This window comes from Topomyia yanbarensis, chromosome 3, assembly GCF_030247195.1.
Source record: "Topomyia yanbarensis strain Yona2022 chromosome 3, ASM3024719v1, whole genome shotgun sequence".
Taxonomy (NCBI): domain Eukaryota; kingdom Metazoa; phylum Arthropoda; class Insecta; order Diptera; family Culicidae; genus Topomyia; species Topomyia yanbarensis.
Window position 1 is genome coordinate 288148843 of NC_080672.1, and position 24522 is coordinate 288173364.

General features: G+C 38.1%; 1 protein-coding gene across 2 annotated transcripts in view; it reads left to right on the forward strand.

Annotated features, from left to right (window-relative positions):
• The window catches only part of LOC131693975 (ATP-dependent DNA helicase Q4-like), a 33643-nt gene extending 24749 nt beyond the window's left edge, over window positions 1-8894 (forward strand). For both annotated transcript variants that reach the window (XM_058982290.1, XM_058982292.1), the window contains exons 8-9: window positions 8213-8532; window positions 8588-8894. In XM_058982290.1, coding sequence (XP_058838273.1) covers window positions 8213-8532; window positions 8588-8821 — 554 coding nt within the window. In that variant the 3' untranslated portion in view covers window positions 8822-8894. The remainder of the gene's footprint in view (window positions 1-8212; window positions 8533-8587) is intronic.
• The last annotated feature ends 15628 nt before the right edge of the window (window positions 8895-24522 follow it).

Consider the following 24522-nt stretch of genomic DNA (forward strand, 5'->3'; position numbering starts at 1 on the left):
CGAATATTATAGTTGCCGTCTCCGGTGGGGGTCAATTTAATTTATAACTTGTTGAAGCAGACACAATAGTCGATAAAATAAAACACCCCGGCAGGCAATTAGCAAGGGCAAAAACAAGCTCATTCAATGAGTTTCATCGTCGCAAAACGCTTAGGGTGGAGGTTTTCTATGACTTAACTTTTTGTCGGTTCCGACAGCATAAGTCATTAAAGTGACTTTACGCTTGTCCGGACATGCCGCAGACTCGGGTGATTCGTATTTAATGCCAAAAGATCCTGACTCCTGCGCTGCAGAAGACTAAGAGTTAAGTAGCCGGGAAACTCTAAGCTTGCCCATATGACCCTACTCCACGCTTTTCTAAACTTTCTTACTTCAAATCCTTGCTCTTCCTTGGGTACAATGGCTCTTAGTATTGAAAAATATTTCACACCTTCCAGTCCCTTGCTAATTAAATGTCGTTACAATATAAAAAAGGAAAAAGATTGACTCACTCTAAAGCTGTACGCACACGAGGCGACAGGACACACGCCACAACAAATATTCACTATGGATTTTGTTCTACCTATTCCAACGCGGCAACAGCAACAGCGTTGGAATAGGTAGAACAAAATCTATGGTGAATATTTTTGTGGCGTGTGTCCTGTCGCATCGTGTGCAAACAGCTTAACTGCCCATGATCGCATATCAGTCCCATAAAGATAGGAAATCCTATAGAAAACGGGACAACTATGCGATCATGGGTAGTTAAGTCGTTAATAAAAAAGGAACTCAAACGCACAACAACAACACAATAAGTAGGGGAACGCGGGGCAAGTCCGACACCTTAAGCGCAATAATTTTTCTAAAATTCCACAAAGTTCCTAAAATTTTATATTCTGTGCATAATCCTTATTTAGGTGATTCTTAACAAAATATAATTTTTTCAGCATTTCAAAAAATTGAATTCATTAAAAATTATTGGTTGCCAAAAAATGGAGAAAAAAGTCATTTTAAAAATGCTGCGGGTAAGACCGACACCCCAAAGGGGCAAGAGCGACCCCCTTTTGAACTTTCTTTTTGTCCAAATTTTTCCATTAAAAATGTATTGTGTATGTGTGATAAAGTGCAATTATGTGTATATGAGTATGTGTGATGCAAACGCATACTTTCTGTAGTTTCATCGCGTAGCAAGAGGAAGAGCATTCGAATGCGTGGTGTTATGAATAAATAATGTTTAACGCATGGTTTATATTATGGTACGGGTTTTCTCAAGTAATTCTTTCGAGCTTTATTGCCACTTCTATAGCCATTCTAACGAGGAAGAGCTGTTCTGCAAGCAGATTATATACGCTGTTACTAGGACTCATTCACTTAGAAGTGACGCACGCTTCGTAGTAAGCTATCCGTGTTGTGATTTTTCGGAACACTGTTGATCAACAATCCGACGGTCAATGAAATTTTTTCATCAATATCATTTCAAAATCTCATATTAGATTACACTTTTCGTATCTTTTTGTAATATTATTATGAATCACGTTCAATTAATTTTTAATTGTTTTGGTCGGCTTGAGACAATACTGATAAATAAATGCAAACAACATAGTTTCCGTGTATTTCAATTATTAACATGACGTAATTATAGTATAATTGAACACAACAAATATACCCAGTCGTTTGTATCGAATCAAAAATGAACCCAATTATCTAAACACCGTGTCGGTCTTACCCCACCCAAAAACTGTCGGTCTTACCCCAACAGCGCCCATTTTTGTTAAATGCTCAATTAACAGTATTGAAATACTTAAACTTATCTTCAATACATACAAATAACGATATGGAGAGTAGAATAGAATGTGTGACAAAAAAACTGGTCATTTTCAAAGCTTTTGTATTATTAAAACCTTAAAATGTATCAACTAAAAATAACATCCAAAAGCGCACCAACTTTGCTTTCGCTTGTTTTGTTTATTTTGTTGACGTTTATGAACCCATATGGCATCGATATGTATCGAAATGCCAAAAATAATCGTACTAATAATATCCTGTCATTATTGTATGATTTAAAATTTGATATCAGGGAAAAGTCGTGGGGTGTCGGGCTTACCCAGGGTGTCGGGCTTCCCCCCAGTTCCCCTATACCTAACACATTAAAACGCCTGATAGTCTTCAACCAAAGTACTCAACTTTAGCGCCTTCCTATATAAAAAGAATGCTAAGTCTCAATATAGTTTTGCCCAGCTGCTAGCGGCCAATCGTAAGTTCGAGCAGCAGATTTAAGAAAACTATTAGGAACTCGAACATCGTTATTTGTTTATTTATTTTCATTTTTCATCTGACGGTCTACTTGAAATTTAATGTTGTTGTATGGGAAAAGCCCATTTCAAGGATCACTTCAGAAGCAGACCTCGAATGCGCGTAAAAACCCATAATCTTTTCGCACGTTTTTTCTACAATTACAATGATCTGACATTACAAATTAACAAAATTACATACAAGGTATACAGCATTGCAATAACATTACAGAAATATTTTCACATAATCTTATAAGCTAAGTCTATTCTTGAAAACATCACTAGAAACATAAAAATCGAAATGGTCATACACACTATTGAAAACATTACACATCGCCCTTATGGGTTCGTTCTGACCGTACTCGGTGCACTGAAAGTCTAGTCTTAAAAAGTTACGTTATCTAAGGTTTCTGGGGGGTACGTTAATGTTGATTTGTGAGAGAATATCTGGGGCATCAATTTGGCCAGTCAATATTTTCCCAACAAATACCGCTCTGAATGTATTTCGCATTTTTGCCAGAGTTTCCATATCGAGCAGACGACAGCGATCATTGTATGGTGGTAGCTCTGTTGGGTTACGCCACGGCAAAGTTCTAAGAGCGAAGCGGAGGAATCTTGCTTGTACTGCTTCAATTCTGTTAGTCCAAATGCTCGTATAAGGACACCAAATGGTTGCGGAAGCTTCCAGGACAGACCGAACAAGTGAAAAATACAATGCCCGCAGACAATATGGATCAGTAAACTCGTTGGCTATTCTTATTATGAAACCAATGTTTCTATTTCCCTGTGCTATAACGTGAGAGTAATGGTTTCTGAATGTCAGTTGCGAGTCCAGGAGTACACCAAGGTCTCTGATAACTGACACTCTCTCTAGCAATTGGCCGGCGATGTTGTAGCTCCAGAGAGTTGGCTTTTTACTGCGCGTAAATCATATTATAGAGCATTTGGATACACTGAGAGCCAACAAGTTGCGATTACACCAGTTACAGAAAGCATCTAGATGTCGCTGAAGTTCGATGCAGTCCTCTATTCACCGCACAATGAGAAAGAGTTTGAGATCATCAGCATATATGAGTTTGCACCCTGGGGGTATAACATAGCAAACGTCGTTGAAGAATAAAGAAAAAAGCAACGGTCCGAGATTGCTCCCTTGAGGTACACCCGACAAGTTGATGAAGCTATATGACACGTTACTTCCTAATTTCACAGACAGAGAACGATCTACGAGGTATGATTTAAGCCATCCTGTAAAATTTGATGGAACACCCAGCCGCTCGATCTTTGCCAGAAGAAGAGAGTGGTCTACACGATCGAAGGCAGCTTTAAGATCAGTGTATATAGTGTCTACTTGTGATCCATCTTCGATGTTTTAATACAGTACGATGTAAATTGATCGAAAATGGTTTTGATGGACCTGGGAAAATGCATACCACGGTTTTTTAGGTCGCAAATTACGATTTTGATGTCAGATTTTCAAAAGTCAAAGTGGCGGATGCAAAATGGCCGTCATTTTAAACTAAATAAAATTAAATTTTCGCGAATGAAGATTTAACGGTCCCAGTGTATGCCAATAACTTTTAAAATGTATCGACTTTTAAATGGTGTGTAGTTAAATGATAGAATTTGTTGATTTGCACGCATTAAGACGTTTGGGTGTCTAGATGATGTAGCTATTATGAAAATTGATGTTCTTAGTCATTCTATGTATTTGGAAATATTGTACAACATAGTTACAAAACTTTTAAACTCTGTACGATTATTATTCAATTGCTGTCCGATTCACATATTTCTCTAAGAGGGAAAAGTAGTATTTCTCTAAATTATAGGAAATAAGCCGACTCTGCGACGAAATCCATAGAGTAGAAACTAACAACAAGTTTATATGCAAATTTCGATAACTAAAAAATGAATATGACGAAAATACAAATACAAGTGAAATGCACTAAGAGTCATAGTTTTATTTAAATTGTTAGACCGAGGATTTGTTCAGAGTCCATTATTACGATGAAGTTATACTGCGTTATTCTTGGTCAGAACATGCTTGTGCTGCTTCCTAGTATAGTTTTGAGCAACCACGTTTTGTTGTCATTCTTGCTGACATACTACGACCGACAACTTTTTCACAAACAAATTCGCCAAGCTAAAGTGTACGCCAAAGTGAGTTTTTCGGCCAAATCACGGCTTGAGATCCCAGTTAGGGTTGTGGTACCGGTAATACCGGTACCAAAAATCCCGGAAATACCGACCCATTTTTAGTACCGTAATACCGGTACTGAACAAAAGCCAGTACCTGTATTTTCGGTACAATACAATTTTTTTATGACAAATATCGGTCTGCAAGATAACGTTTAATTATATTAATTTGCCTTCTAGATAAATCGTTGAGATGACACCTTTGTGTGGGAATGAGGTGGGGCCATCATCATAATAATTCTAGAAGTTAAAGTTTTATTAGCGACATTCTGATTGGTTTTCATTATTCACTGGGTGGCGCGCAATAAGACTATGGTCTAAGTCATGTCTGTATTTGGTTTGCTCTTAAACCTTTATCTATAAAAGAACGAACAGCGATTTAGTAGCTATCAGTTTTAGACTTGGTGAACTACTTCAAATGGGGCGATTTGTAATTATTGGTGATCAGAAAATTCAGCAAAACTCCAGGAAAGCAAGGAGCCTTGATATGCATTAGAGAATAGTAGGCAAAGACATAAATGTCGAAACCAATTTTCAGAAAAGCAAGAAAGGAAATGCGATTGACCTGCTCGGATTTACTGCCATTCTCGCTTTGATTTACTGTTGTTAATAGGGTTTCATACATTTACCATCTGTTCAAGTCGATGAAAGTCGCACCACTTAGCAGTAAATGATTTCAAAGTGGCCTAGATTTCGAAATAAAAGAAGGTGCCCTATACGAAAAATATCCTCTGTGAAATGAGTCTTGCCATTCCGAAGCAATTAAAAACAATAAACATTTTTTTTTTTGATCAGCACAAATCAATCATCTGAGAATAAGATCATCAGTTTGAGCATTCAATTTCAGTTTGAAACTTTTTTCGAATTTAAAAAAAAAATTTCGAGTACCGGTACTTTACCGGTACTACCGGTACTGAGGGCTTCAGTACCGTAGTACCGGTTCTCGCCAAAAAGGGTCGGTACTGCGAACCCTAATCCCAGTATTCTTTTGCACTACTCTAGTGATTTTCGCTCGTAGTATCCAGTCATACATTCCAACTCTAGATTTGTTTTGCTTTGCATTATCGAACATCAGTGTTTCCTGGTAACGTTTAAGCGTATTCATAATAGATTTTTGAAATTTGGAACCTTTGGCGATCACTTTTGTTGACCTTGTTTCAATATGAGCGATCAAAATTATTTACGTCTTTTGCGTTCCTCTTTTGATAACTTTTGATGAATCTCGATGAAATTTTCACGACTAAATACGCAATTCTTCCTGCTCAAAATGCAGTATTGTGCAACTCGCTACGACAATCGGAGCTGCAGTAGTAATTAAAAGTACGAGTCTAAATTTTAAGCTGAAAATCTTGTAATCCATCTCCGTCTCCACTTAGTCAAAGATTACTCAAAAACGGGCAAATTCGGGCAAGAACTCTATAGTGTCCCTAATGGAGAATCGTTCAAGGACCACAAATTGCCTTGAAACATAGTGGACACACGTGGACAAAAAAGTATTTCAATAATTTAGCAAAAATGTGTGCTTAAACCGTCTGCTACAAAATCGTGAAAGTTATTGACTTTTCTATAAACAAACAAAAGAATATCTTTTTGACATCAATACATATAAATAAAGTACATACCGTCAGCATAACTTTCCATTATTCCAAAATTTACTGGCACTTTTATCAAAATCCAGCTACACTTGAATACTACTGATATTTCGAGCGCTCGGTAAAAATATGTGCAAAACGCGATGGTTTAAACTGTTTGGATATTTCAATACCTCAAATTTGGAAATTTTGGAGCGTTTCACTTAAAAGAGCATGCGGCAGCATCATCTAAAGGACAATATATGTACTAGAACCCAAAGTACTACCATGCAATTTTCGACTTTTGGCCAGGTTTTTAGGCAAATCCGCCACTGTGTGATGTCCCGAAGGAAAACAAAATTGCTCTAAGCGTTATAAATACATTACAAGGTTTGCCCTCTGTTACTTGTTAATCGTTCCGTCTGTTTTCTCCCTCATTCGTGTTTGCGTCCATATCGATGTCACTAGAGAAGCTTTGGTTTTCGCTGTTATACGTTTGGTGCTTTTTATGTTTTCGAGTGATTTTGGTATAGACGTCCTCTTTTTAATGTATGTTAGTTGTTGGAGATACCGTGGAATATTGTATATTCGGCATTTATTTTTGGCCGACTGGTGGTGTTGGATGGATGTAGTATATGAATTTTCTTTAGTTTTTTTTGGCGCACTCATATACTACTCCCCCCCCCCCTCCCCCCGCCTTAAGCGTCTGCCCAGGGTATATGCATAGCGTTCTTTGGTTGTAGTTCTTGAGATACTGTATCCTCGAAAGTCAAAAAGCTATAGGTTGGTTCAGCCGCATTTGCATTATCCAAACACCGATGAAAATGCCATGGAAAATGTTTCTCCAAGTGTCATTTGAGACTTATTCCAATTCTCCATACTTTGACAGAAATCCTTTAATATAATCCGTGCTAGTACGTGGTGGCAAATCGCGTAAGCGAATTTCCGTCAGATCGTTGTCCATATACACAGGGATCTTGGTTTTGATGTTTTCATATTCTACGTCATGTTTCTGCCTAGAATAAGAAGTTTATCTGTATTAGTACTACAATTTTCGTAAGATGTAGTTGTATGTAAGGCACTTCTCTAAGCACAAGTTCCATTTCACCTTGATCAATTGTTACACCTCGCGCACTGTACTGCCGCTCTACGCATAATTGTCCCAAGTGTATAGGGAGTCCCATAGCACATGGGACATTTATGCGTATAGCGGCAGTGTAGGTCTAAGACAGGTTTGCCTAAAGTCGCGATTGTGTTCTCCTGTAATGGTCAAAATTTATTCTGTGAATCGCTCATTTCACACGAAGGGCAACGGAACTTTGTTGTTTCTATAGTGAACACGTACAATAGGGCATCGCATTTTTTTATTTCCTCCCTTTCATATTGCGACAAATGTCAAAGTAAGCTCAGATGCCAAATTTAACATCATTCGGGTATATGAGACCCTCGCCCACTTCGCTTGAAGTTTTTGACATTGACACTAAGGGAAAATATGGGGAAAAGCCCGTTTTAATCCTAGTGGTGTAATTGTTCCTTTCTCAATTGCCCAAACAACGATTCCTTGGCTGGTTGTGTTCAATAGCCACCACCCTATAGCCTATCTTGGTATGTCATACTAGGTGAAGGTGATTGGAATGAGAAAGGGGTGGGTCTGAAGAAGAGGGTGCATGAGCTGGTCGTTTGAAGGTCTCGACGTTTCAAGCATTTTAAAGACATTTGGCATCAAAATTACTTATTCGATTTTGATTTTGTTTACTCCCCCCTTGGAGCATTTTTCAATTCCTGCTTATATGGAATCAAGAACCGTCTTAGGTGGCCAATGTGGTCAAAGCGACTTTGGTTACTCATTACTCATCTAGACTGGCAAATCCAAGTAATTTTGAAGCCTTTGAATAAGTTTTGGTGGTACCAGTTTTAATGAAAATTTATTGTGTGGCCACACTCTTCAACCCGTAACTTCGGAACCGAATGTCCAATCAATAAAAATTCAATAGCAGCCGATGGGAATGTTGTACCACAGATAACAGACATCTAGACTCGAACGAGATTTTTTAAAAAGCCTACGTATACTTTCAAATTGATAAACTTTGGAAATCCCTGACTTATCAGTTTGCTAAAAAAAATTTCTTCCTCTGATTCACGAACTAAACCATTTTCATTGGTTTTTCTTCATTTCAGAAAACAACATCCGTAAGCGCACCGCGATTAGCGTCAGCTTTTCAGATTTGGGCTTTCGTATGCGTGCCCCAGGAGATTTAACGGACGATGAATTGGATACTAATCTAGACTCGTTGTACGCAAGGGTCACTAACCAGGAAAAAACTCAACTCATACAGTTGCAGAGCGTTTTCTCCGCTCTTTCTTCAGTAGCCTTTCAAACGTATGTGCCGGTTAGTAGAAGGGATTGTCCTGAAGGCCCTTCACACAAGCTGAAGAAAATTATTCGAGAGTATTTTCAGACAGATATCACAAATGAAAATATAGAGTTGATTCCGGAGGTACACCTCGAGAAGAAAAAAATATGCTAAGCCTAATTATTTTCATTTTTTGTAGGATGATGATACTCCCGATACTCAGTTGATGAGTGATATCCGTACCCTGATTCAGCGCTATCCAGAAAATAACTTTAGTGGAAGGACAGTAGCCAGAATATTCCATGGCGTACAAAGCCCAAATTATCCAGCGGTCATTTGGGGCAGGTGCAACTTTTGGCGGGCTCATACCAGTGCCGATTTCAATCGGATAGTTCGTCTAGCCAACGCTGAAATTGTGCGCATGCGTACGTAGTGAAACTACCTGATAAAATAAGTTAATTCCCGATACAATTGTAACAAGGCAAAAGTTCGAATTGATTATAATATATGTGTTTGTTTACTTTCAAAGTTACCTACCAGCTTTTTTTCATGAATATCTTCGCTAGAAAGTACCAATTTCTAAAAAATAAACTGTTACTTTTTATTATTTCAGGTCAATTTGGTGAAATATGCCCTGAAGGAGAAGAAAAATAAGAGTTTCGAAAAGAAATCCAATGTGAACAGGGGTGATATTTTCGCACAAATTAAGATCTACAGATGGCATTCCGTCAACAACTCGGGTTGATTGTATAGGATAATGTTCTAGCTTCCTCAAGTAGCAGTTTCGTGGTTCACCTGCAAGGTTAGTGTGTTGAAAAACGTATTTTCATATTTGCTCATGTCAGATACATGGTTAGGCAGGGGCGAGGGGTGTGTGTGGTGTAGGAGTTATGTTGTGGCTCTCTTGTATAATGTCCTTAACAGCCTTAATTAATGTCCAAAATGGCGAACATATCACAAAAGCTGACTAGCCATGTTCCCGTTTCATATCCGTTGAACCATACTGAGAGGCCAACATATATGTAATAATAAATTTATTTCACTCATGCATGTCTATATCATTTTAGTATCTTTTTAACCTTGGAGAAGCGGAAACGCCGGGTAAATGTAAAGAGATATATAGCCAAAGTCAAAAATAAAACATAAGTGCGCGAACTCCGGGAACTCCTAAATACACTGATAAATAACAGAAGTAACGCAAGGTAGAGTACAAATGATGAGTAAAAGAAAGCAGAAAGTGAAATTGAAAGAAGGAAATTAAAAAGAAAGTATGATCTACAATAGCAGAATTTATGGAAAACAGAGAAGAGAAGCCAAATGATTAATATCTTAAAATCAAGGAAAAAACCTGTTTTAATCCACCTAGTGGTACAATGGTGCCTTTCTCATTTATCAAAGCTATGGTTAATTAGCTGGCTACGTTCAATATAACATTGTGAAATATATATTACATTCTTATTACACTTGGTAAGTGAGTTCACGACTGCCACGAACCTGATGAGCAACATGTCAACCCTAACACACTTGAAACAAACAAAACTAAAATATTTAATTAGCTTAATCAGCGTGAGTGCAATGTTATCTTCATGTTAGCATATTTTGAAATGCGGTGAATGGGGGGAGGGTGGCGGAATAATTATTGGGAGGAGAGGATGCGTTGGAAATAACCTAACAAATTTTGGTATACGGGTGGGTGAAGGGAATGTGGGTGTGAGGTTGGTCTGCGATGGGGGGAGTGGGTAAGAGATTTGCGAGGGGTGTGGAAGGAAGAAGGAGGAGGGCTGGGTGGGATGGTGCAACACCCAAATGCATTTTTTACCTTCCATTTGAGACTAGGTTAGTGAAAATTGGTTCAGTTATCACCGGGGTGGCTTTAGTTCTGGAATATGGGACTTCCGAAATTATCGATAACCAGGGAATAAAATATCGATATTGGACAATTTATTCGAAGAATCTTTGATTTACCATCAATGATCTAGGCCAGCGAAGTACCCTCGGCATGATACTGTACCTTGATGTGGTCCGGGGGCTTTTCCACCAAAGCAGTATTACAGTGATGATATCACATAAACTTGGGATACGATTATTTTCTTTTTAGTTAAGCTACATTGTGATCAATTTTAGTACTTAACTTGGCGACCTTTATTATGCACTGCCATGGTCAAATAATATACAATGTGGGTTTAGGGCCCAATTCTCTCTGCAGGCACCTCATTCCAAACGTACAAACGTGGCCTACGCTATAACACGAACCTTGTCACAAATACGAACGCCCGCGATCTCGCCAATATTCAAACACCCCGATTGATTGGGTGAACGTTGGAACCTAAGAACCTAAGCTCGCGCAATCATGAATCGGTCACGTCCGGAAGTCTCCGCCCTTGATCATAGCAGCCCAAATTCATGCCTTTAGTTGGACCAATAGAAATAAAAACTAGACAAGACGTCCACGTGCGATCGTTGAAGAATACGCGAACATGCGAATGGCCACACGCTTATAAAAATAATGTGTTCACGCGAAGTTACATACTAGCACACGCGACAAAAACGTCCACATAAAAAACCCTCGAGTCCTTCGCGATTATCCACGCACGACCACACCCACGATCTCGTAAAAAGTATAACACCCTGGTGCTAAGTGAATGGTTTAGCACTTATAAATTAACAATCTCGGTCTCGAGAGTGAACCTCCAAATGCCCGTGTTCGCGCGAAACTACATAAAAATCAAATGCAAAGTCACAAACACGCGACAAACAAACATAAAAATGCTTGAGCCCTTCGCGACCATCCACGCAATTTATACTCGCGCTCTTCCAAACATTATAACATCCCGGTGATAATATGAACGTCTCGGCACTTGTAATCACTCAAACGCAGTCTCAAGCGTGAACCTACAGTCCCCCGCACTCGCGCATTCATGAATTGTTCGCGTCCGGAAGTCTCTATCCTCGATTCCAGAAGTCTAGGTCCATGCCTTAATTAAATCAATTAGCCCTACAGTTCCAGTAGGACAACTCTTGAAAAAAAATACTCAATAACAATACTAACTCTTCTCTTTATTTTTTTTTATTTATTTTCGGTCTCATGCGTTATATTCTTGTGATGACCTTTTCGAGCTCATGCATCCAAGAAGAACAACATTGCTGCCCACAATGATTCTTCTCTGCCATTCGACGTCGCCAGGTTTTAGAACAATGGAGATGTATTCTCATACTCGATGGAATCAGATAAGTAGGAACGATCAACAAACTGCAAGTAGTATATTGCACATTTCTTGTTTTGAAGTATAAAATATTATTCGTATTAAAATATTATTTACAGGCTCCACACATATCTCAACACACACAAATACACAAATGCTTGACAGGTGACTGGGCCAAGTGCATTCACTCGTAGGATCTATCATTTCGATGATCGCCTCGATTCTACGAAACCAGTGCACAAGTAAACTGACATAAGCTAGTCTCATCTGGTGAATGCATGTAACCTGAAAACCCCAGACACGACAGGACGAGACGGACAGACTGGACTCGACGAGGCCTAGTTCAGAGTTTTCGGGCATTCTGCAATGCACGGTTAGCGACCTAAAAAAAGAAACATTCGGCATGTTATTTTTCCTTTTATTACTGTATCTTGAGTTGGGTTCATACTGATATTCACTAGCACAGTCAATTGCATATTCTCCCATATACATTCACATTCACATCCAAAACGTGCAAACGCCCCTAACTTTCGCGATAACACAAATCTGGTCAAAAACGCGAACTTACATTACAATTTAAATCATCCACACACACCTACGCTCGCAATTTCGCCAACACCCCTTTACTTAAGTGAACTTTTCAGCACCTATAACTTTACAACCGCGGTCTCAAGCATTAACCCACCACTCGCGCGATCATAGACCGGCTACGTTCGGAATTCTCTACTCTCGATCAGCCTAGACTCATGCCTTCAGTTGGACCGATTCACTAGACAACACGTTTCTCTACCATACACTGAAAATTAATTATTAGATTCACGGTCCGCGCGCGATCGTTCGAGAATACACGTGAATGTGCGAATGGCAACACGGATCTAAAATCGGATTTATGCACGCAAAGTTGGAGACACGCTGGCATTCATATGCTCGAGCCTTTAGCGATCACACTTACACAATTAGTAAACGCCCACGCTAACCCAGACAGATATGCACTCCTGGACTCGAACGCTAAAAACCACACCTTCCACGCATACACCACCCAGGACTGAACATTAGATTCATACATACAAAGCAACAAGTAATAATTACAGGTATTCGTCTGGCAACCGGGGGAAGTACATCTCAAACGCAGAACTTATCATTTCAATGATGGCCTTGGATCTGCGTTGCCTGTGTTCAAGGCACCATAGCTTTGTCCGTCAGGTCAAGGATGTATGAAACCCGTTAGCCACCACCCTCGGCCCTAGCTGCCCATAAAGGGATAAAAAAAAAATGATCTAGGCCAGCGAAGTAATTTGATGTTCATATCAACAGACTTTTAACCTATGAGGTTTGTTCGAAAGTTTCAAGTGGGTAATTACCAACTCGATTATTTTCAAGTGGATAGTACTATCTTTACTACCCACATTACCCACCGGCCCTGATTATTGAATATTTCATTACACATTTGTATAGTAGGATCAAAATGAATTCGCCTTGCTGAATGTTTTTAGAAATAGGCCACTTTAAAGTATGGCATGTACAAATAAAGTAAATTAAGGGTCAAATCAGGTAACAAATAGTTTTTGGACTTACTGTAAATTTAACTCACTCTACAGTTAAGAGCCAGCAGAAGGGCATTTGCGTGTGGAATGTCAGCATTGAAGAGTTAAGGCGAATGCCCTGTACATAATATGTTCAAACCTGCACCAAGCAGGTTTCTTAGCGTGGAGTTTTCGCAATAACCCTTCAATTGCCACGTATGATAATAACCAACAACGAATGTAGTGCCAGGACATTACTTCTAATGGAACATTTCACTAGTTGAACTGCGAAATAAGTAAATTTATGTGGATGTACAAATCCCGTCATACATGCAGCAGTTATACAATTCAACTGTGTTTATAGTAGCATACACATAGATGATATGTAAAAAGTTGTCCCAGTTTGCCCCGAGTATCAAATCAACGGCAGAAACATATTATATCAGTATCCAATAAGCCAACATCATCTTCTTCACACAACACAACACCAATGCTAGTCAAATCGTTATCGTCAATCGCACTACCGCTTGCCAAAAGAAAATTAACCAAATCTAGAGAAAATTTTCAATAGGACGTAAGTAACATTGAGAGCCTCTCTTTGTTTACTTTCTCTTTCGTTTATTACGACGTCATTACAACACTTTGTACTAAGTTTCCTGTACATATCGAAAGCCGACGGTTTTTACTACAATATTATGAAAAGAGTAGAGTAATAAATGTTAAAATGGCCGAGTAATGAACAGAAGAGAAAAACCTCAAAGAGAATCTCTCATTGTTACTTACGTCCTATTGAAAATTTTCTCTAGAAATGATTAATTCAAGAGTGCTGATTCAAATGGACCTTAGTGACAAATGTAAACAAACTGAGTTATTTGCAGCACAGCATGTGATTACAACATAGCTAACGAATACCGAAAACCAGGATTCATTATACCCAGTATTTATCAAAATAACAAGCATTATATAAAAAGTCGCAAAGTTTTCATGATCATATTTTGAAATTTTGCACTTGAGACCTTTTAAAATGAAAGGACCTATGCGCGAAATATTTCAAAACCTCTGTAACTGTTCATAGGCGCCATGCAAAAACGACGCAAGATTCATTTCATTCCATGTTTTCCCCACTGCACATAGGTACCTAGTAAAAACGTCCTAAGCATCAAAATAAAAGAATTTATTTTCTTCTGTTCATGCGACTTATTTTCGAAGTTGCATTTAGTAAGTATAATAAATTAAATTATAATTGGAAAGCTTAGTTATTCTAAAGTAACATGCCATTCGTTGGTTTTAACCACTTCCAGCCAATGATTTCAAGAGTACTTATTCAAAAGGTCCTAAGTGACATTGAGCTCGAACTGAGAAAAACAAGGCTGAAGTTTCATGGAGCTAAAACAAATCCCTATTAGAGAACAAATATGTGTTTTGATGAAACAATTATGCCAATATAGTCTATGGACTATGCTCTTTAGGTAAATAATACTAAAAACATAAAATGTTTAGTGCTAATGTAGTTTTTAAGCGCTTTAAAATGATGCGTCCTTTTGAAAATTATAGGACCTTTCACATAGGTCTTTTTTCGGGCCTAAGAATCATACGACGCTGCACATAAGGCTTTTTTCAGCAAAGGTACCTCTTACGACGAATATTGAATATCTTCAAAGTTTTCGACAAAATGAGCACCGGAATACGAATGTTCTTCATTACTCTTGTAAATAGTTGCACTGGATTTAACAGAAGTCTTGCAGAAAAAAATTGCGGAAAACTTTAGTTTATATTAACAAACCATTGGCTGGAAGTGGTTAAAACCAAAGAATGGCATGTTACTTTAGAATAACTAAGCTTTCCAATTATCATTTAATTTATTATACTTTCTAAATTCAACTTCGAAAATAAGTCGCATAAACAGAAGAAAATAATTTCTTTTATTTTTATGCTTAGGACGTTTTTACTAGGTACCTATGTGCAGTTTGAAAAACATAGAATAAAATGAATCATGCGTCGTTTTTGCATGGCGCCTATGAACAGCAGCAGAGGTTTTGAAATGTTTCACACATAGGTCCTTTCAATTTAAAAGGTCTCAAGTGTAAAATTTCAAAATATGATCATGAAAACTTTGCGACTTTTTATATAATGCTTGTTATTTTGATAAATACTGGGTATAATGAATCCTGGTTTTCGGTAGTCGTTAGCTATGTTGTAATCACATGCTCGGCTGCAAATAACTCAGTTTGTTTACATTTGTCACTAAGGACCATTTGAATCAGCACTCTTGATTTGTTAATATAAACTAAAGTTTCCCGCATTTTTTTCTGCAAGACTTCTGTTAAATCCAGTGCAACTATTTACCATAGTAATGAAGAACATTCGTATTCCGGTGCTCATTTTGTCGAAAACTTTGAAGAAATTCAATATTCGTCGTAAGAGCTGCCCTTGCTGAAAAAAGCCGTATGTGCAGCGTCGTATGATTCTTGGGCCCGAAAAAAAGACCTATGTGAAAGGTCCTATAATTTTCAAAAGGACGCATCATTCTAAAGCGCTTAAAAACTACATTAGCACTAAACCTTTCATGTTTTTAGCATTATTTACCTAAAGAGCATAGTCCTTAGACTATATTGGCATAATTGTTCCATCAAAACGCATATTTGTTCTCTAATAGGGATTTGTTTTAGGTTCATGAAACTTCAGCCTCGTTTTTCTCAGTTCAGGCTCAATGTCACTTAGGACCTTTTGAATAAGTACTCTTGAATTTATCTGAGCCCGCCAGGCATCATTTAAAGAGCAAGAGAGCGGGGTCTCTCGCACTCAACCGCCCCTTCGCACTCGCACACTTGCAAATCCATTTATTGAACATCAGAGATGCCAGATTTGCAGACATGTCTGCAAATTCGCAGACTTTTAATTTTTGCTGCAGATGTTTTCGATGACGCAGATATTTGCAGATTTTTTAGTTTGATTGCAGATATTTACAGATTTCTTAGTTTTGTTGCAGATATTTACAGATTTTTGAAAATAAAGGCTTTGGTTACACTAGTTTCAAATTACAGTTTTTTCTACTTTAGATTTTTCTTCCATAAGCTATTTCTCTCTACTTATCTTGGGCTGTAAATGCATTATTTTCATTTAATACAACGCATCATTAATAAGCCATTTTTGATCGAGAATAGTTTTCCTGACATTTTCGGTACTTCCCAGACTTTTAAATTATTGCAGACATTTGAAAAAAATATCTGGCATCTCTTTGAACTCAGAAAAAATCGCGTTCTGCTTTTTCTGCGATGTGTGCATAATATAATATGCATGAAACTGGCACGCCTGTGCATCATTGGATGGAATGATGCCTGGCGGCAGTCATCGAATATATTCCAAACGAAGAGTTTGAGCTGACACAAAACGTAACAGCTACTACGTGGTCAGAAAGCAAACTGACGAATTTTTTCTTACATGCCGTTTTTATACCTGGCGAAGTTCATTGGATAACAAAGAGGCAGTCTTACGCTACGGTAGAAACGCTCGCTGCTTGGTTGAATTGTACGGACCAATCAGCGCAGATAATTACCACCTTCGGAATATACATTATTTTCGTTATCTATAATAGACGAACATTTTACGGAATCAAATACAATGTACGTGCACACATTTCCGATCAGATAGTGTGTAATGGGTAAATTTGGGACTAATGAAATCAACCCATAATCGCTGTTTCAATTTTGTTCAACCGCGCCATGATGAGATAATGCAAATCAAGTCTGTTTGGCAAAAATGTTCACGGAGGAAAAATAGGCGGGTGCCTACAAGCCACCAGCGACGACTATAAAAGCGACTGGCAAACAGACAACCGATGTCAGTTTTACCCAGCCAATTATACCGGCCGCATCACATCAAGCAGCAGAGCAGCTGAGCGGACAACCAATCAGGCAGTACACGGCGACCGACGGACGGGAAGACCATCTCACACAGGACTCGCATCGATCAGGTCGCATTCTTGCGCATCTTTCACCTTGCGATTTTCATCGCAAGCAAGATTATTTAGTAAAGAATTTAGAATTTTCCTAAAAGCACTGAGTTTCGGCACCCAGCTCTGAAATGTATAGTGATGCCGCCGCAAATCTCCAATAATACGAATTGTTTGATAACACCAGAAGAGAAACCAGTAGTGTGCGATAGTACCAGTGAAACCGACGTAAGGATGAATATTAAGTGAAATTGTTATCAGGCCAGTAATACCATTATTATGTCACTAGCGTTACACTGCGGTCGGTTTTTAGGAGGAGTTTCATCCTCTCGAATAGATTTTGGCGGTAAGGACCGTCGAACTGCAGAATTTAGATGTTGCATGCTGGATAGTGAAACGTGGTGTTGTGCTAGCAAAACATGGCCGTGTGAACAGAACTGTTAAACAATTTTGATTTGCTTTCGGTATAATATAGAGTTTAAATATGATATTGATTGTTGTTGTGATACAGCGAACTTAGGTTGATTGACTAGTTACTTTCGGGGTTGGACCAACGACGGGCCGACAGCCGGCCGGGCAAAATTAAAATCGGAATTTGACATTCTGGTAACAGATTGGCGCTAAAGTGAAATTTCGCAAAACGGAAATCAACTTCGGTTCGCTGATTACTTGTTAAATTTATTTTGTGCTCCCACCGGGTCCCAGACCGTTACAAGTGCAAAAATATAGCGATTTCGATCAGTACATCGGAAGTTATTCGTATTTGAAAACTGGAAAAATATCTCAGCAGAAATTTTTGAAAACCCCCATATTTAAACGTTAGAAGTAATCTACTTCAAAACGAGATTTTCGAATTTAATTGTTTATAACTAATAAGTAATTAACAAATTCACATAATTTTGGTGATAGTTGTACTTCTTACATCTCTAAGAGTTGATTAATAGAAAGAATTCGTTTTTATATGTCAACGCTAATTACAAATCCAATAAAAATTTAGAAGTAGGCGAGACATATACGTCCCACTGCGTCGCAAAGGGTTAAAATCGTCTCGTCGAAAAAGGGTGTGCATTCAGAATTGCCAGAGGGTTTTATTAAAAATTGGTAGCGCCAGAAAAATACAGTTTTTACTGTTAGTAAAAACTGTATTTTTCTGTATTCAACGAACATAAGTGGAATATTTATAATGTATGAACATTCACAAGTTTAGGGCATTGTTTGATAATAATATTACAATTTCATTACAAAAAAACCTGTTTTAATCCACCTAGTGGTGCAATTGCGCCTTTCTCATTTATCCAAACTATGATTCATTAGCTGGTTTTGTTCAATAGAATTGTGGAAATGTCTATTACATTCTTATTTCACATAGCACGTGTCTCGACTACCACGAAAGTAGACACAGACTTACTTTAAACAAAAAAGTATAGGGGAGACCGGGGCTAGTTTGCGGTGTTTTTAGTTTCCATTTTTTTCCCGATTTGATGTAGATAGATCTTACAAAATAGAACATGCAGCTGTTGCCAACATCCCTGAATTTTATCAAAGTGTTTGTTGCATTGTCTTTGTTTTTATAGACAAAAATGTGTGACGCGGAAACCCCGGGATCCCAGGGGTTATATGTCGGGTGGGGGTTTAGTAGAGTGGGAGTAGACGATGCGTCTGAAAAACCTTCATCTTATTTCGGTATACGGGGTGGATGAAGAAAATGCGGATGTGTGGGTGGTCCAAAGGGAGAGGAGAGATGAAGGAGCGAGGTGTGTTATAGCAAGGGTGGGGAGGGGGGTTGCTGAGTGGCGACACAATACTCAACCGCAAATATTGCCTTTCATTTGAGACTTGGTTTGAAAAGTCAGTCAGTCATCACCGAAGAACCGATGTAACTTAAATTGTGGAATATTCCCGGAATCCGGGACTTCCGGAATCGTCGATAGTTGACAATATATCCAAAGAATGTTTGTTTGGCAATCAGCGATCTAGACGTGCGAATCGAAGTAATTTGGTGACCATTTCAATAGTTTTTAGCCTCTGCGGTGTTACGATTGTACCGATTTATATGGGAAATTCCAGTGTAACCTTACTAATCAACCTGTAACTCCGGAACCAAGAATCAGAACCGAATGAAATTCAGCAGCAGTCAACGGCATTACTGTATCTTTTATTTGAAATCAAGTTTGTAAAAATTGGTAGTGAATTAGGTGGGTGGGTAATAGGTGTGATATTAGCTTAGGAACTTGGCGAGTTTCCCGGAGGCATCATGAACCGTCATAGGTGGCCAATGTGGTTAAAGCTCAAGGTCTGGTTAAGTGATCCAGACCTGCAAATCGAAATAATGTTGCACCCATTTTAATATGTATTACATAATTTAGACATCATGCCAATTTATATGGGAATTTGCTGTGTGACCGAACTCTCCAACCCGTAACTCTGGAACCGAAAGTCGGTTGAACTAATAATTCAATAGCAGCTTATGGGACCGCTATAGCTTTCATTTCAAACTAAGTTTGTGTAAATTGGTTCTGCCATTTCTGAGAAAATTGTGCAAGTTTAATGACACACATACATTTCCGGTATGCGGGATTAGTGAAGAGAATGCGAGTGTGAGGGTGGTCCAAAGGGAGGTGATGAAGAGGTGAGGTGTAATGGTAAGGGGGAGGGGTGGGGCAAACAAAGCCACACTAAACTGCATAATATACCTTCCATTCGAGACTTGGTGTGAGAAAATCGGTTCAGTCATCATCGATGTTACTTAAATTGTGGAATATGTCCGGATACCGGGACTTCCGGAATTGTCGATAGTGGACAATATATTCAAAGAATGTTTGATTTGCATTCAGTGATGTAGACCTGCGAATGGAATTAATTTGGTGACCATTCCAATAGATTTTTAGTCTCTGTTGCGAAAGTAACGATTTATATGGGAAATTCCAATGTAACCTTACTAACCAATCTGTAACTCCGGAACCAAGAGTCAGAACCGAATGAAATTCAGCTGCAGTCAATATCATTGCTGTATCTTTCATTTGAAATCAAGTTTGCAAAAATTGGTTGATAATTCGCTGGGGAATAGGTGTAATATTAGCTTAGGAACTAGGCGAGTTCCACGAAGGCATCATGAACCATCATAGGTGGCCAATGTGGCCAAAGCTGTTTTGATTAGTGATCCAGACCCGCCAACTAGAGTAATGTTCAACCCATTTTAATATGTTTTACGTACTTTGGACATCATGGTTGTACCAGTTTATATAGGAATTTGCTGTGTGGCCGCACTCTTCAACCAGATCAACTAAAAATTCAATAGCAGCTTATGGGAGCTTTATACCTTTCAGATGGAACTAAGTTTGTGAAAATCGGTTCAGCCATATCTGAGAAAATTGTGTGAGTTTAAATGACACACACATACATACACACAGACATTCGCCGATCTCGACGAACTGAATCGAATGGTATATGACACTCAGCCCTCGGCTGAAAAGTCGATTTTTTCAGTGATTGCATAGTCTTTCTTTATATGAGAAAGGGAAAATTGAAAATGATAACTTCAAGACAACGTTTATGATGATTCATTTGACGATAGTTTACTAAGGTAGTTAGTAAAGGCAAACGATAGAAGGGAAGGTTCTGCAAAAATATGTTTTCCGTAACAATTTTTATAAAATCTGCCAAACTCTGTACGCTATTTTGAAAAGCTATAGTAAATCTGTATTCTATGAGGTCTATATTTACGCTTATAAATATAAATAATGATAAATTTGTACCAATGGTAGCTCGCAATATAAACAACATGTACATCTCCCCATAGCCACCTGTTCTATCCATAATCGCAAGTCAGTCCCATGTTCTATTGGATCCGTTATCTATATGAGACTGACTTGCGATTACAGGCAGTGTTGTGCCGAAACAGAACAAGAGACACAAACAGCAGTGGATTGCAACGTTCAAGTTAAATCATGTTGTATAGGAATAGTGACGGATCACAGGTAGAACAGCAAAAAAATGAGCTGTTCGCAATTTCGCATATACAGCCAATGTATAGAGTTCTATGCAAATTATTTTACACACACTACCCGGGGGGTTTGTTTTGCTCCAGCTGTAAAACTGTCAACCAAATTAAACGTTTCAAAAAGCTCGTTTTAAGTATTCACAATGGTGTTAGAATACTCTACGTCGCTGAAAAACTTATTCCGAACGCGTACATTACCGATTGGTCAGGTTCCATCGTGAAAATAATCCGACCGAAAAGTTATTTCCGATTTGTTTTCCTCGGCCTGTTATCATTGAACCTACTAATACAGTTACAGATTATCAAGTACTCTATATTATACACTTAGAATAATGGAATGCGTATAAATTGAGACCATCAAATTTCTTCACCCTGGCATAATTTTAAGGTTGGAGAGAGAATCGGCAAAAATCGAAAACGAAAAAACTATTTTTTTCAAACCGAGCGTTAGATCTTCATAAAAATCAATAAGCTTATGTAAAATGGTGTTATAGCACTGCTGATTGATTTTTATGAAGATCTAACACTCGGTGTGGAAAAAACTGCTTTTTTCGTTTTTGAATTTTGCCGATTCTCTCTCCAACCTTAAAACCAGGTTTAACGCACCGGTATTGCGAATCTTTTCTAAAATCCACATCGAGACATTTCAGCCATGCGCCACCAAGCCGTGCGCTGAATTACGCGCTAGGGGCAGATCACTCTAAGAATGTATAACAAATTTGCATCAAATTAGAAAAAATGCATTTAATTTCCATTTTTGCATCAGCTTGGCACTCCCTCGCAGAAAAGTTTGTTTAACAAACGTCATACGCTGATCCACTTTGTTCGACGTTTTGTTAAATGTAGGGCTAGTTTTTCTGTAGGGTTTTGACGTCTTACACGCAACGCAAACCACATTGCAGGCAACGCAAAAACATTGCACGCAGCGCAAAATACATTATGAATTTCTATTTTGATGGAAATAATGTTCACTTCGCACTAGTTTATTTTTTTTTTCGTTCGCACTCAATTGTGTCACATATAGCAACAAATCAACGAAACGCTAGTTTATCTCGGGATAGGCAATACATCTGGTTTAAAAGTTGAATGAGGGTGAAGAAAGCGGTTTTTAGTTTGATTAGAATTCGTTGGAGCAGCGTTGCCAGAGAATATTTTAGTTACCGATGAGAAATGAAATTTTGTTATAAACTACAATTACAGACAACGCAATAAGACCCCTGCGGCGTTCGCTTTTTTCTTGCGCCACTAACACCCAAGCTATGATTATGTAATCTATCAGCGGACACGAATAACGATGCGTAAATAAGCGCTACCAACTTTGTGGCATGAACAGTTCTGGTATGCAAATAGATTTGACATTTTAACGAAGATGTCATGAAAACTACTCGACATAAACATAGGATTCGTCATCTGATCAGAATTTAGTTATTTCTCATCATTTTGGCAGTTTAAATGGCGCCCAGAAGAGGCTTGTGAAGCATTAACTTGTTTGGTAGGAGCCCCAGGCAAGTTCTACCAATACCTGGAGATTACACAGTGGTTCGCCAAAGAACAACTAAATTGGGTTAGTTCCAAAAATTCAAAAAATTGCAAAACATCTTCCAATGAGAAAAAAGGTGTTAAATGGTTGGATTTAATGGGCAACGATTGGTTCGAGGTTCAGAAATTTCTGAATGTTAGTCACAATACATTCAAACATGGAGGAGAGAATATTATGGTTAAGGGTTATTTCTCTTGGTCCGGATTAAAGCTATTATGGACCAATGGCTGGACACTCAAATTTGAGTTTTTATGAATGAGCGTGTACAAACGCTTTGACATTGTGCATTTATGTCATTTGACGGTATTTTATGAGTCAAAATTCGGTCATTCACATCAAGATGGCAAAGGTGACCACATTTTTATGTGTAAGTGCGGTTTGTGATTACGAACTCTACACACAGAATTTTATTTATGCATCGATAGTATACATTTCTATCTGTCTCTCGTTTCTTCAGCTGTAAATTTTATGCATTTGGCATATTCGGTCTATCCACTCATTGAATGCTTATTAGAAGTTTCTGCATGAAAATGCATAAAAATCACAACAGAAGAAAACAGACGGGAATATAAAGTATGCTAACTATGCATATTTTTGTTCCTCAGTGTACACGCAAACGAAAAACTACCTAAAATTGAGTACTTTCAACTCAAATTCGGGGTATCCTGCAGGAAGGTAAAATTAGGTAAACCGTGTTGAAGGTAGTTTCCATTTAACGACGGCAAAAATCATAACTCAACCTTGAGTTCAATTTACTTAAATTTAAGTTGAATTTACCCAATTTTGAGTATACGCCAAACAACTCAAAAGTACCTTTCTGCACGGAAGACCTCAACCGAGTCGAATCTCTCGTTTTGTTTTAGACAACACTAATAAGTGCGAAAGCGACGCACAACTCAAAAATACCTTAATTTATGTTAAACGAACTTATTCTGTAGGTTGTTTTATTTTTGCGTGTATACAGACTTGCGAAGAGAAAACAGTAAAAATAGTAACCATGAATACAAACTGGCATCACAGACACAGACTATCTCATAAGCTTAGCATTGGAAAGCGATTTTGACCGTCAAATGGGATAGAGCATTTTCCAATTATGATTGCAAGATCCGCTGCCCTGTAATACGAAAATAGTTTTACCAACGTATGTGTGCGATCAGAAATTCTAAAATTTGTCAGCTTTTTAATATATTACCTGGTTTGAAGGATTATTGTTCTCGAAGTTAAATAGTTTAGCTATCTATTTAAACATCAATTAATATAAAAAAATTGCAGCTTGAGGCTTTATCGAACTGCAATCTACTCCGGAATGGTATATGATTTTTTGCTGTTACTGAACTGTCAGACAGTAATCAATCAAGCAGGCTGACATAAATGTACGTTGGAAAGTAGTTCCCATCTTAAATTAATTAATCCCTTTTGTGAATTGAGAGCAATCCTGAGGAGTTATGAGTAACTCTGTGTAAAACGAGTACCTTAGATTAAAGCTGTCTTGCCCCTCTGTTCACGACTAGTGTCCTAAAAAGATTTTATCGTTTGGATTGTTTTCTGTGTAGATTAGTTCTGTCACAAAGTTTGTGACGGATTCTGATGAAATTTTATAACTAATTTAGTTATTTTCCTTTTTTTATTAATTAGTTTTTTCCTTTTTTATGTTGGACCGACATTTAATTTTGTTCTTTAATTTTCAATGTTATCGATTTGAATGTTTGGATCGATTTTCATACAAATTTTGTTCTAGCTTAAATGTCTGTTACCTGTGATAAAGCTAACACACTCAAACAAATGTCAACACCAGCATTTCTATTCATCTTGATTCACACGGCACCGATTAATATTTCTCATATTCTCATCCGATCCGACAGAGTGAGTCATTCAGAACAACAGCAATAACAATAAAAGAGCTCACTGTCGAGGAT